Source organism: Mustela nivalis (assembly GCF_964662115.1).
Source record: "Mustela nivalis genome assembly, chromosome: 19".
In the NCBI taxonomy this organism is placed as follows: domain Eukaryota; kingdom Metazoa; phylum Chordata; class Mammalia; order Carnivora; family Mustelidae; genus Mustela; species Mustela nivalis.
Window position 1 is genome coordinate 30,137,934 of NC_139038.1, and position 13,268 is coordinate 30,151,201.

At 56.6% G+C, this 13,268-nt stretch overlaps 1 protein-coding gene across 5 annotated transcripts in view; it reads right to left on the reverse strand.

The window, feature by feature from the left end:
• Nucleotides 1–13,268, reverse strand: part of SNX29 (sorting nexin 29) — a 478,644-nt gene that overhangs the window by 391,684 nt on the left and 73,692 nt on the right. For all 5 annotated transcript variants that reach the window (XM_082714096.1, XM_082714098.1, XM_082714099.1 and 2 more), the window contains 3 exons: nucleotides 12,193–12,311; nucleotides 5,964–6,039; nucleotides 4,905–4,987 (listed from right to left, as the gene is read on the reverse strand). In XM_082714096.1, coding sequence (XP_082570222.1) covers nucleotides 4,905–4,987; nucleotides 5,964–6,039; nucleotides 12,193–12,311 — 278 coding nt within the window. The remainder of the gene's footprint in view (nucleotides 1–4,904; nucleotides 4,988–5,963; nucleotides 6,040–12,192; nucleotides 12,312–13,268) is intronic.

Sequence of the window (13,268 nt, forward strand, 5' to 3'; positions counted from 1 at the left end):
ACACACTGGCCAAGGTAAGCACGGGGCGGGGGGGGGGGGGGGGGGGGGAGGGGGCCTCGAGCCACTCTACCAGCGCCAGGAGCAGCAAGTAGCACTCTGTGCCCCATTCCCACGTGGTCTCCACACCAGGAAGAACAGGGTTGGGAGCTGGGAGGGCTGAAGATCCCAAAACAAAGGATGTGAGCAACCCATGTAACTGGGGTGTGGGGGAGGTTACGAATGTTAAAGGCCTGGAGAGGACAGCCCCTCCAGGGCGCGCCCAGCCGCTTTCCCAGCTCTTAAAGTAGCAGATGCATGAAAATGCCAGCAACTGGGCACCTGCGTGGGTCATTCGGCTAACATCTGCCTCCTGCCCAGGTCATGATCTCGGGGTCTTGGGATCAAGCCCCGAGTCAGGCAGCAGGGAGCCTGCTTCTCCCTCTGCCTGCCACTCTCCATGCTTATGTGCACTCTCAAATAAATAAAATCTTTTTTAAAAAACTACAAAAAAAAAAAAATGTTAGCGACTACGGAGGGTGGAGGATAAGGGAACCGGCAGCTGTCATCCTGCTGTCAACACGGTCCCTCCGGACACGAGACAGCTGAGAACAAATCCATGAATACAGGACCCACCATTGGCCTGCTCGCCCCACACCCCAAGAATTTACCACAAAGGAACACGGAGCAGAAAAAAAATAATTTCCTCCAAGCCTGGTGCTGATTCTCATTTTTCCTTACAGTGAGAGAAGACAGCGGGAAAACAAACGAACGGGGCTGGTGTACCCCCTCCCCCCAAAATCCCCAGCAAACTGGAATACTACACAGCCATTCAGCAGGAGGACCAGGGAGATGAAGAGGGGAAAGTGCTAGAAAACAATGCTAAGAAAGCAGAATGCACATAAGCAGGTTGGTAAGCAGCGCTATCTACACAACTTACACTCCGCTCTGATGCAGATTCTCTTCTCAGCAAACGGGTGTTTCCGGCATCCCGGTGTCTGGATACGGAAACAGGCCGTGAGAGGTTCGAGACCCGGGGGGAGCCTGGGGAACTGGGCAGCCGGCCTTCAGCCTGCCCCTCCGGGCCGAGACGGCACCAGGCGGTCTGCAGTACCCCCCGGACGGCCCCGCGCACCCCGAACGCAGACACACACACACATACACCTGCCCGAATGGCAAGTGCCCGGAGGCAGAAGCATGGGTGATCTCCTGAGCGTCAACTGTCTTCACTACTTTGCTAAATCATTACTTCCTCCCAACAGGCTCTGCGTGGTCTTAACTACCAAAGGGCGTCGGAGAAAGAACGGGAATGTGGGCCTGGTCACGCCAACCTCTCTTGGGCACTTCATGACGAGAACATACACCCACAAAGCCCAGGACCACACCCTGTGCCACTTCAGAGGCCCCCAGGAGGGGAAGGCTGACGGCAGAGGACCTGCCTGTCATCCCTGAGCACCGAGGATGACACAGCCCCGCTCTAGTGCCACCACAGTGCCGGGCAGCCCCCGTACCCAGGACTGGGTGCAGCTGGGGAAGGCACCTAGCAGGGCATGAGGGAGGGTTCTCTGTGTCGTAGAGAAGAATTGGGGCCCCTCCGCCAGGCTCTGCGGGGTTTCTGAGAGTCACGCATCTCCCGACTCGACGCCCGTGTGCTTCCCATGCTGGGATAGGACTCTTCATCTGGAGTCGCACAGCTCTTGGGACACATTCTCAGGACTCCCCAGGACTGAATGAGCCCCCCAGCCCCTGCCAGCCAAAATCCCCATGGGAAGCTCTAACCTTCAAAGGGACTGTGTTTGGAGGTAGGACCTGTACGGAGGGAATTAAGGTTAAATGAGGTCCTGAGGGAGGGATCGCATTTCGGTAGGCCGGGGTCCTCGCAAGCAGAGAAGACACACCAGGAATGCAGAAGCAGGCAGAAAAGGCCACCTGCGAGGCAGGGACAGCGGCTTCGCCTGCAACCAGCACCGAGTTCACCTGGACCTCCAGCCTCTGAAACTGCGCGAGAGACTTGCTCAGGCCTCCCGGCCGGTGGTACTGTCACGGCCACCCCAGCAGACACCCTGGACCCCCAGACAGGCTCTTCTTATTTTTCTGGGACATCACAGGGGCAGAGGCAGGACGAGGCAGACACACATCAAAGTCACCTTCCACCCCAAATTTCTAAGAACCCAGGTCTCTCATCCGGAGCACACCCAGGAGACACGGTGCCACCAGCCCCTGCCCCAGGCAGCGCACCATCACGCCCCACAAAGTCCACTAACACAGAGAATCAAGGGTCAAGATGTGGGTGTGGTGACACATCTGGAGATTCATGGGACAAACTCTGGGTAGGTCCCTCCTTGCCAAAGATACCAAATAATAAAACCAGATCGACAATTCTGGAAGATGGGATATCCGAGTGCAGACAAGACAAAATCTCCGCCATCAGCACACAACGAATGACCACAGTGCCGATGCCCAAGCAGGGCCCCTGCTTCCTCCAGCCCAACGTGGCCCAGGAGGCCCCAGAGCCTCGGACAAAGCAGACATGGTGGTCAGCTGCAGGAGGGGGCGCCTCCCCAGGGAGCACGAACCCCGCCTGGAAGCATGCCGCTGCGTAACCGCTGGGGCGCCCGAAGATTCCTGCACCCGGACAAGGGCGAGGCCTGGTGTGCGAGCCCGCAAGCTCGGGGGCGCCGTTCTTTACGAGACAAACCTAAGTAAAGGCAAACCCCGGTGCTCTTTGGGGCAAAGACACCTGAGAGCCAGAAACATGTCTGGGATCTCGACACAGGGCGTAACCCACTCGGAGAGAAAGCACTGCAGACGCAGAAAGACGAGGCAGAAAGGAGCAGGGACCCCCAACAAGAGGGCTTCTGGGTGTTCTCAATCCTTCTGGTTTCTTCCCAGAAAAAGGTGTGAGTTTAGCACTAGGATATCCCCAAGCCCCCCGTGCTGCTGCTCAGTCACTTGCCTCTCCTTATGGCAATGGGAGGGGGTCTCGGACAGAAGCCGGCCTTGACATCCAGGCCGACTCCATACTGGGTCCTCTCCAATGTCTTAATTTTCAGCTACCCGCCATTTCCGTCAACTGACAGTGGCTCTCCACTCACTGTACTCGTGCAAAGTTCCCTTTTCCAGTAAAGGCATTCAGGTTTTCTTAAGTGCACCCACTTAAAAAAAAAAAACAAAAAAAACACATTGCAGGGTAAGAACTAGTACAGTGGTAAAGTAACAGAACTGGGGCGCCTGGCTGGCTCAGTCGGTGAAGCTGCTGTCTTCGGCTCAGGTCATGGTCCCAGAGTCCTGGGATGGAGTCCCACATCGGGCTCCTTGCTCAGCGGGGAGCCTGCTTCTCTCTCGGCCTCTGCCTGCCGCTCCCCCTGCTTGTGCTCTCTCTCTCTCACTTTCTCTCTCTGATAAATAAATAAATAAATAAAATCTTTAAAGAAATATTAAGTAACAGAACTTTGGAAGCCAGCGACTTCTAGCCTGGGTGCCCCATGTGTGTCGATCTACAGATAACCACACGGCTGAACTCCCGCCGTGACGAACCACACACTTTCATTACAGACACAGACTGGTCATGCGCACTGCGCCACCCTACAGAGTCCGGTCACTTCCTTCTTCGTCCCCGACTCAGAGAATGCCGGCTAGCTCCCAAGCTCCACTCTTCCTTCCCTAGCAGTGAAAACCCTACTGGGGGGCAGGAGGACTCTGCCTCCCTGGCAGCCAGGGGAGGCCATGGGGCTGATCCGGGCCATACCGATGGGCTACTGTGTGCACTTCCTGCGATGGGGCCTCCTGTTCTGTACCACCTATTTGGGCCCACTCTGCAGTCCAGTGAGGTCATGGGCCTCTTCTCAAAAAATAGTTCAAAACTGGGACGCCTGGGTGGCTCAGTTGGTTAAGCAGCTGCCTTCAGCTCAGGTCATGATCCCAGCGTCCTGGGATCAAGTCCCACATCGGGCTCCTTGCTCCGCAGGGAGCCTGCTTCTCCCTCTGACTCTGCCTTCCACTCTGTCTGCCTGTGCTCGCTCTCACTCTCTCTCTCTTACAAATAAATAAATAAAATCTTTAAAAAAAAAAATAGTTCAAAACACATAAAACACACCAGACTACAAAGGAAATGGATTCTATTGAAAAAGAACTATCAAAATGTAAAAAAATTAAAGTGACATAGGAATACACAGAATTCCTTATTATCGCACTGAAAACTGTTGTCCAGGAGAAACAACATTCTGTCATGGTTCTCGCAGGCGCCTGTGACTTTCACAAAGCAAAATCACCCATTTTGCTAAACTGCTATGGTTTCTATGGTTTGCTTCTACCTTCATAACTGAAGGCAATGTACATTTCAGGCAAAAGCTAGAGAAAAAAGTTGTAACTTCTTTCCCTAAGAAAGTTCAGACCTACCTATGGAAATGGAGGAAGTCTCTCCTTTGCTCCTTCCCCTTTCTTGCTACCTGGGAGGAGAATGGGATGGTTGGAGCCACAATAGCCATTTTGGACCATGAGGCTAGATGGAAGGAGTCCCAGTCTCTGACGAATATAGAGATATACTCTTCCTTCCTCACAAAAAGGATTCCTCCAGAGCTACAAAGGAAATCCAACTAGCACAGTTCCTCTGTAGCTGATGACCTTCCAGGATGCAAACCCCCAAACCTTAAACAATACAAGTTTCCCTCTGGCTCAGTGCTGCTCCGTCTCTGCAGCCTGTCCTCTAGAGCGTGCACACACCCAGGCACCGAGTATTAGCTGCAGCTCAGGAAGCTAAGCTCCGAACACCACACTTCGACTCCACGACCAGGTACACACACACACCTGGCTCTACCCCGCATTGCATGAAGTCCGCAGTCACACAGGAGCAAGGGCAAAGGCACTCCACTGATGGGCAGGCCCAAGGCTCACCCGGTGTTGGTGGAGGACACTCAGAAAGTACTTACTAATTGTCATCGATTCTGGCACGGAGGCGGAAGGTAACAGGTTGCTCAGAGGGCTTCCCTGGCTGGGAGGACTGGCTTCCACACTGGGAGAAGGCAGACAGAAGGAAGTTACACTCGGCCGCTCAAAATATACAACTTCACCATTCAAAAACCAAGCAGGTGTAAGGGTACTCAGGTGCACCTGCTAAAAGCCCGGGAGGCAGCTCTCATCAGGTGTGGATTCCCTACTTGCAAATCTGCCTTCTCGCCGAAGTCTGTGTATGTCCCCGAGATCAATACTCAGTATTTGTCTAAAATAAACAGCAAAAAAGACTCCGTGTCCTGGAGGGACCTGGTAACCCCAGTCCTCCCTGACTGTGTACAAACTATTCGGGAATCTATAGGCCTTGTCACTGTCGGGGAGCAGAGCCCTGTCCATAATATCAAGCACACTTCGGGGTCATCAGGGACTCCCACCCCGGAGCTAAGGCTGAAAATGCAGATGGGATCTATCCCTATTCACCCAATTTGCACCAAATTAAAAGCACAGAGAGAAAAACAACTGGAAGAGTAACGAGGCTCCGGGGCATCGGGGAGATTTCAGTGCCCATCTGAGCTCTACTGCCCAACATCCGGGGACTTTGAGCAGCTGTTTCCCTTTGAGACACTTTTGTTTGAAAAGCAGAAAACCCATATGGGGCTCACTACCATATTCCAGACTCAGCACTTCTCAAATACAGGAGAGCTAGGTGGCTCAGATATTATATAATCAAACCGTGCCTTATTGTGATCAAATGCTAACATCAAGCATAATGGGAGAGGAGGCACCCAGGCATGACCCCCAAAACCATAAAAGCAAAGGCGGAATGCAAATGAAGTTTGCTAAACACTGTCCCTCCCGTTCCGACGCCCTTGGCAACTTCACGTTCTATGATCTAAGCTAAACCTGGACATATACGTGAAATAAGGCCTTGACCTTGCAACCCGGCCGGTGTACTCCGATCTTTAAAAGAGAATAAAACGCACAGTTGTGAACAAGACAACTCAATCCCAAAGGCAATCTGGCTCCAGAATACTGACCTGTACCGGGGGCCGGGCTCCGGGAGGACGTGGTCCTCCGGTCCTGTCCCGTTCTCCAGGCTTCCAAGGGGGGCATCTGTGCGGAGAGAGCAGTCGCAGAGAGAAAGTCAGCTGTCTGTTTTCATCTCATTCTCTCCGTGAGGCAAGGACACAGTGCAGACACTGCCTCATCTGCTAAATCAGTCGACTTAAAATGTTTCCTCACCTGCACAGTGGATTTTAATCTGCTACTTGTTTCGTGTTTTGGACCATCATCTCAGATGTGGCCGCAGTCACTGATACGAGACCCCATCCTCCCACTTAACCTTTTTGACCTTGAGCCACCTGGAATTGTGCGTGAAGTCCATATTCAGAGCCAGCCTCAGAATCAGGGAATAATAATCAGCTTTCTGATGGACAAAACCGCTCTCGCTGTAGTGGCTCACGACAGACACAAGGGGGCAGCACAGTCCAACCGCTGACCATGTCTGTCTGCATCAAAACCAAGTGCCCTGCTGCTTTCTAGAAAGACACCTCCCCACACAGAGGGGTGTGTGGGGAAGGCATTCGGAAGAAGGGAGCCCACAGATAATCTCTAGAAGCACTAAAGATTTTCATAAACGTATTAGCGGCTGTTCAGGTCTCTTTCCAGAAAAAAGTGCAAAGCCACGGCCCTTAGGCTGGATGGTGACATGAAGGCCGGGGTCAGCCGTGGTAACACGTGCCCTTTGGAGACACTCGCCGCTTCAAGGCCGACTGCAGAGCCAGGCCACGATGGGGGGTGGGGCACAGAGGTGGAAGGGGGCACACCTCAGGGCCCACAGCGCCGCGGCCGCCTCCCTGCCATTCCTGTTTTCACTGGAGTTTCCTGCTCCTGCTGGAGACCCCCCAGTTCTTAAGGGACTGTACTCAGGGAACCCTCAAGAGAAAACGTCTCTTTGACACTGCTGTCCCCGTTAAGCTATTCCACTTGCTCTTTTTTTTTTTTAAAGAAGTTTGAGAGGAAAACAGCAAGCGTGTCCCCCTCGGCCTCCCCTGCCCTCCTCTGAGCATTGTGGTGAGTTTACGGGGCCGGGCTCTGCCTCCAGCGTTAAACCGAGCCTCTCTGCGACTCGGCTTCCTCGACTAGGGAAGGGCTAACCGCAGCGGCTACCACACGACATCTTCATAATACCAACGCGTGATGAAACTCGTGTTGTGACACACGCATGCTTCAGCGGGAACGCTCGGGGACTGCTAGCGCAACTCGCTCGGGAACGCCGCCCGCCTACCACAGGCTCCCGCCACCATCACACACACACACACACACACACGCACGCATGCACGCACGCGCACACACACCGCCTCACAGCCTTTTCTCGGATTCCCTCGTGAAGACATCTCTGGATCGCAGCTCAGAGGCCTCTGTCCCCCTCGGCAAACCCAACAAGGTCCTGGCCCCAGCTGCCAGCAGGCTGAAGAGGACAACCTCCCAAACACGTGCCTGTGGCTGGGACCTCAATCCTGAATCCTCGTCCCACGGGGCTCGCTGCCTGCCTGGAAGCTCCACCGGGATGCCTGCAGGGCCCACCGCCTGGTCACGACTGTCCAGAGCACTCCCGTCTGACACCCTCTCCACGGGGCCGTCACCTCCCCCCATCACAGAGCTCAAGGTGCCCCGTGTCCGCCATTCCTTGTCCACAGTCGTGTCCACCGCCACCCTCGTGCTGAGGCTCCATACCTTCTAGGGGTCTCCACAGAGGGTCCCCGCAGTCCTGCCCCACCTGTTAATCCAACTCACAGCTGTCCGATTCCTCTCCCTGAAGCAAAACAGGGACTCCAACATGCACAGCAGCACTCCATAGCTGGAGGAAAGGCCGCCATCACCCACCAGCATTTCAGATCCCAGGCCTACTCGGCCCCAGCGACGTCCCACCAGAACACAGCCCGTGAGCCGGGACGCGGCAGTGGGCCTGATATACTGGGGCCACAGAGCAAGTGCTCACACAGGCTGTGTCACTCACCATCGAGGCGCCCTCTGAGGGGCGCGCTACTGCCTTAATTGTACAGATGTGGAGATGGCGCTGGAGGACTTCAGTGATCTGCCCAAGATCGCAAGGTAACATGCGAGGGTCTGAACCGCACTGTGCCCAGCGGTAGAGCTGAGTCCTTGCCCGCTTCACGGCCTCTCTCACAGCAGATCTGAGCTACGAGCCTCTCCCTCCACGGGTCCTTGCACTCCCTGCCTTATTCCTTCGTCTACACTGCATCTCCACCTGGACCACGTATTTCCCACTGCCAGGTGTCCGCTCCCTTCGGCATGCCCCATCCCCATGGACTCTGCACACCCACCACTCACCCACTCAGCAAAGGACCCTTGAGCGCCCCACTGTGCGCCTAGCTCTGGCCTGGGTCAGGGTCACACTGGAACCAGGCAGACATGGACCTGCCCCTACAGATCTCAGAGAGTAGCAGGGGGACAGGACTTACCAGGTGATTACACACCCACACACTCGATTACAAGCTGAGGTCAGGGCACAGGGGACACAGGAAGTCTCTGGCAGTGGTGAACTTGAGACCTGGCTTCCAGAGGAGGGGACAGAAGAGCCCTAAATGAGCCACCACCACATGGGCTGCTTCCTGAAGGATGTGCGCAGGGGGCAGGAGGAGAGAGACTAGAAGTGGAAGCAGGCCAGCGTGTCTAGGGGCCTGGAGCTAAAGAGAAACAGATCAGGCTGTGCACTGAGCCGGGGACTGGGGGGCCGCCAGTCTGGATTTTATCCTCACTGCGCCGGAAAGGTTCGGAGCAAGGGAATGATACAATTTGATGTGTGCTCTAAGAGATCCCTCTAGTTGCTGTAAGAACAGCCAGGGTGGGGGCAGGAGTAGAAGCAGGGAGAGTTGTTGATGTGCCTTGGCCCCCCCTTGCCTGCAAAACTCCGGGGGGGGGGTCACCTCTGGATCCCCCCAGAGCCCAGGACGGTGCTGGCGCAGAGCAGGGCCCCCCGCCGGCGGCATACAGAAAACCATGAGCCCTGAGAGGCACAGGGCCCCCCTGAGAGGGGCGGAGACCCCGCAGCACGCAGGCCGGGTGGGCACCACAGTCCCCTGCCACCGCAGGCGGTTCCAGCACCCTCCAGGAGCACGCGCCCAGATCAACCACCTCAGAGTGGAGCAGCGCAGCCACAGAGCTGCCCCAACGTCACCAAGGAAGCCCGCTGGCCCCGCGGTGGGACACGGAGCTGAGGAGCGTTACACCTGGTGAGGGGACCCAAGGTTTCAAATGAACAAATGGACTCTGAAGCTGCTGAAACCCAACACTAAGCCCAGGACCCCCAGGGAGGAGCGGAGCTGTAACGTTCTCACACATGCTGCGGGTAGAGGCGGTGGCCGCCCACCTCCAGTGAGTGCTCGTGTGGAGGGAAACCTCGGGGGTGCGCTCCCTGCGGCTTCAGAGAGATGACGGTATACGTCCTCTGCTGTGTGCAGGTAACGGACACGCCCAGAGGAGTGACTGGAGCGAACCCTGCGCACGGGTCTCCTGTGACCCTGACGGATGTATTCCTTCTCGGAGCCTCGGACCCCAGAAACGCAGCTCCAAAGCCTGGCCCCCTTGTCCACAAAGCCTCCTTATCCAAGAAGCAGGAGGAAGATATTTCTGTGTTGAGAGCCCCCGTCTCTGCCACGTTCTCCCTCCCAGATTTAGGTACCAAATCACTCCTCCTCCTCCACCACGGGCCTCCCTCCCCCTCCCGCTAAATGCCCCCAGGGTAGCAACCCTAAGGCCACCAGCACTTTCAAAGATGCTGGGAAGGTCTCCTAAGGGTAGAGCCCTCTGTGTGCAAAGCTGTCATGAGACACACAAATGGCTCCTGGGCTAGAGTGAGAGAGAATAAGTTGTTAACCTTGATCGAGTGGGAGGGTATCGATCAGAAGGGACAGCAGTCAGAGATGAGCGAAAGAGCACAGTCTGAGAGAGACATGCTGACAGTGCACCCACAGCTGCCCAGGGAAAGGCCCCCCAAGGAAAAGGGGATCAGGCCAGGAGGGACTCGAAGCAACCTGGCCTTCCAATCAGGTAGCAGACTCCCCCGGCTCGGATTCTAGTATCTTCTGCAGCGCAAACATCATTTGTCTTCCTATGCAACTCTTACCCGCAGCGACTCTGCCCCCGAGGCTGTCACCAGCTTCCAGGACTCCTGGCAGCTTTGTTACTACAGTAAATTAAAAAGTTGGCAGACCGGCTCACACACAGCATCTCTGATGAGGATACTCAAGATACGCGGGGGCTCGGGGTCCCACGGCAGTGACAAGATGAAGCCTCTGGGTCTGGAAGGGTGACAGGCAGAGGTGGGGCCGCCGGAAAGCTGCCAGGAGGACGCTGGAGGCCGGCCAGCAGCTCCTTTCCCTGAAGGAGAGCCCACAGAGGGAGGAAGAGCGCTGAGCTCCGTAAGACTAAACCCAAGAGAACGGCCCTCAACCCCAGGTCTGACAGTCGAGAGGAGCCCAGCTGAGAAAGGAAGGGGCTACTAAGAACAAAACCGAACACCAAGTGCAGGCACCTTGACATGCCAGCGACCGGTGGCCTCCTTGGTGGGGAGGGAGACAAGGCGACTGGGGCCCTGGGTCGGCAGGTGGAAGTCATGTGGTCCCGGAGCGGGGTCAGGACCGGCTGCTCTCTGCAAGCCCCGCCCCTTCTCACACACCCTGTCCGAGAGAGCAGTGCCCCTGATGGGCCCTGGCAAGGTAACCAAGCCCACCCACTGGCCATCTGGGCCACATGTGGTCCCCTGGGGAACGCAGCAGCTGGCGCTGGCCTGGCCTGCAGACACCAGCTCGAGCCACCAACCCAGCACCCCCAGGGGACATCAGTGGAGACCCAGGAAGAATTTCCTGCCAGTATGGGGGGGGCCATTCAGCCGAGGCCAAATGGGGAGGGCTCAAGAGTGGCAAGAGAGAGCAAAGCCTCTCAAAGGAAAGAGGAGATGAGGCAGACCCCCTAAGGAAGTGTGGGGCGCACAGCAGGGGAGACACAGGAGCACCCTCTGTTCCGACCACCAGCTCCCGGTCCACAGACACCCCACAGCAGGGGCCCCACCACTGCCGCAGGGCTGACAGCAGGCTTCACAGGGCCTTAGCCGGTGCCTGGCCCCATGCCAGCCTGGAAAGCCTTCTGCCCTTCCTCCCAGGCTGTGGTTGAGAGAGGATGCCCTGGTCCGGACGGGCCACCTTCCAGGCTGGGGCTCACTCCACAGGCTTGCTATGTGCCAGCTGCCATCACCACCAGCAGCCACACCTTCCGGAGAAAAGACGCGCCCAGCCGACGGAGTCATGTTGCCCTGCAGGAGCCCCGGCGTCTGTCGAGGACACTGCCACTCGGGAGAGGTAACCCACCCTGCTCAGCTCCTGCAGCTCCTGGGGCGGGGCTATCTGAGCCCCACTGGAGAGGGCTGCCGGTCAGCGGCCCACCTGCTCTGCACCCCAGCTCTTTGAGCAAGTTTCCATCCCCTGCCTGGGACAAAAACAACCATCCATCAACAGAGAGTCTGGTGATCAGACTGTCAACAGCTTCCTGAGCCATCCAAAAACCGTGAAGGTTTCTTAACCCTGGCCCTGGGAGGGGGTGGCGGTGCCTGTGTAGGGGTGGGGGGCGGGGTGCCATGGGCCAGGGATGGCCAGCAGCGCTGCACCGTGCCGCTCACCGCGCTGGCGGCACTGCACACTCGCCCTCTGGGCACACCAGGCTCATCCACACGTACGTTCCTCCCCACCTCCGCCACCCCCCGCGACCTGCTCTAGCTCAAGAAAAAAAATGACAAACCACACGAGAGCACGTTCAACCAAACGGAAGGTGCTGGAAACGCTTACCACCCCACCAGCAGGTTCTAAGCAGGCTGCTCTCTGACCCTCCAGCACTGTGCTGCAAAGGGTACGGGGGCCTTCCGAGCTATGAGTTCTGTTAACTTTCTCCCTAAGAGGCAAAATTAATGGTTACCACTTGTGGTCAGTGTGTACGTGCCCAGTTCCCCAAAACCTACTGGTAAGGAAAACAAATAGGCTCAGGGGCTCCTTCATGACTTGTCAGCTGGTTTGGCCCAATCCTCCCTCGGGAGGGAGCAACTCAAACACTCAGGGTCAGCAAGAAGAGAAGCCAAACCCTCAGTCCTGCCCTGAGCCCCGTGCCTCTTTGCTCCCTTTGTCTGCAGATGGAACCCAGACACTCCAGCCAAAGCACACGAATGGAGGGAGGGAGGAATCAGGAAGCACCCACCTGCCGGGCTGTAGGAGCCCACTCCGCTGACCGGGAAGAGGACATCGGCGTCACCGTGGAGCACCTGCAGGGGAGCCCAGCTGTGCATCTGGGAGAGGTGGGTGTCCCCATCCAGCGGCCTATAGATGAGAGAATACAGCTGCGTGACAGACAGAAGAGCCTCCGAGGGCTCAGACCACCACAAGCATCTGCCAGGCCTCCCTTAAGTTCCCTCTTGGGAACCAACCAGACCGTGACGGGGCTGAAGACGGGAGGCCCAGGCTGGGAGCGGGAGCGTGCGGTCCAGATCCGACAGTGTGCCTCCATTCCTCCAGCCAGGGTTCGCTGAGCACCTACTACGGACCAGGCTCTGTGCTCACATATATCCTGTGCTGCCCAAACCGCCAGCAAATAAATGGGGTTTATCCTGCCCTTGGGGAGCTTACAGTCTGGTGGGGGACCCGGACGTGAATCACACAATCCTGCAAGACGTAAGACAGCAGTTCAGAGTCGCGGAGCGGGTCAGGAAGGCCACAGGTTAGAGGCGAGAGCTGAAGGTGAGGGCACGGGGTGGGCAGAGGGAAGAGAAGGATGGACAAGGGGGACGCTGGTGAGGGGACAGCAGGTGCCAAGTTCTGAAGCAGGAGAAAGCACGGTGTCCCCAGCTCTGAAATGATGTCAGCCACGTGACCTGGGGTTAGTGTCCCATCACCTCGCTGGTTTTCAAAGCCTCGTCAGTAGAACAGCAGAACCAGACTGTATCGTGTCTGGTTCCCTTCCAAGAAAGGGGGTCCGGTTAACCATTACCCTGGCTCATATGACCTGTTACATCATCCCCTTATCCACGAAGGACAAAGGCGACCTGGACATCTTTGTCACGCTAGCTGGTTCAGCTCAGGATTTGCCCACTGTAAGCGTTTGCCACTAGACGACTAGGAACCGTTAATAAATACCAGGCTGTAGTTGCAGGGGACATTAAAGTTTACAGAATCGCTCTGCAACTCAGCTGTAAAAAGTCCAAAGCAGATCACAGTCCTACCTAGTTAACAGGGGAAGACAGGAGGGAGCAAGCAGGGAAGGAGGGAGGAGGAACGGAG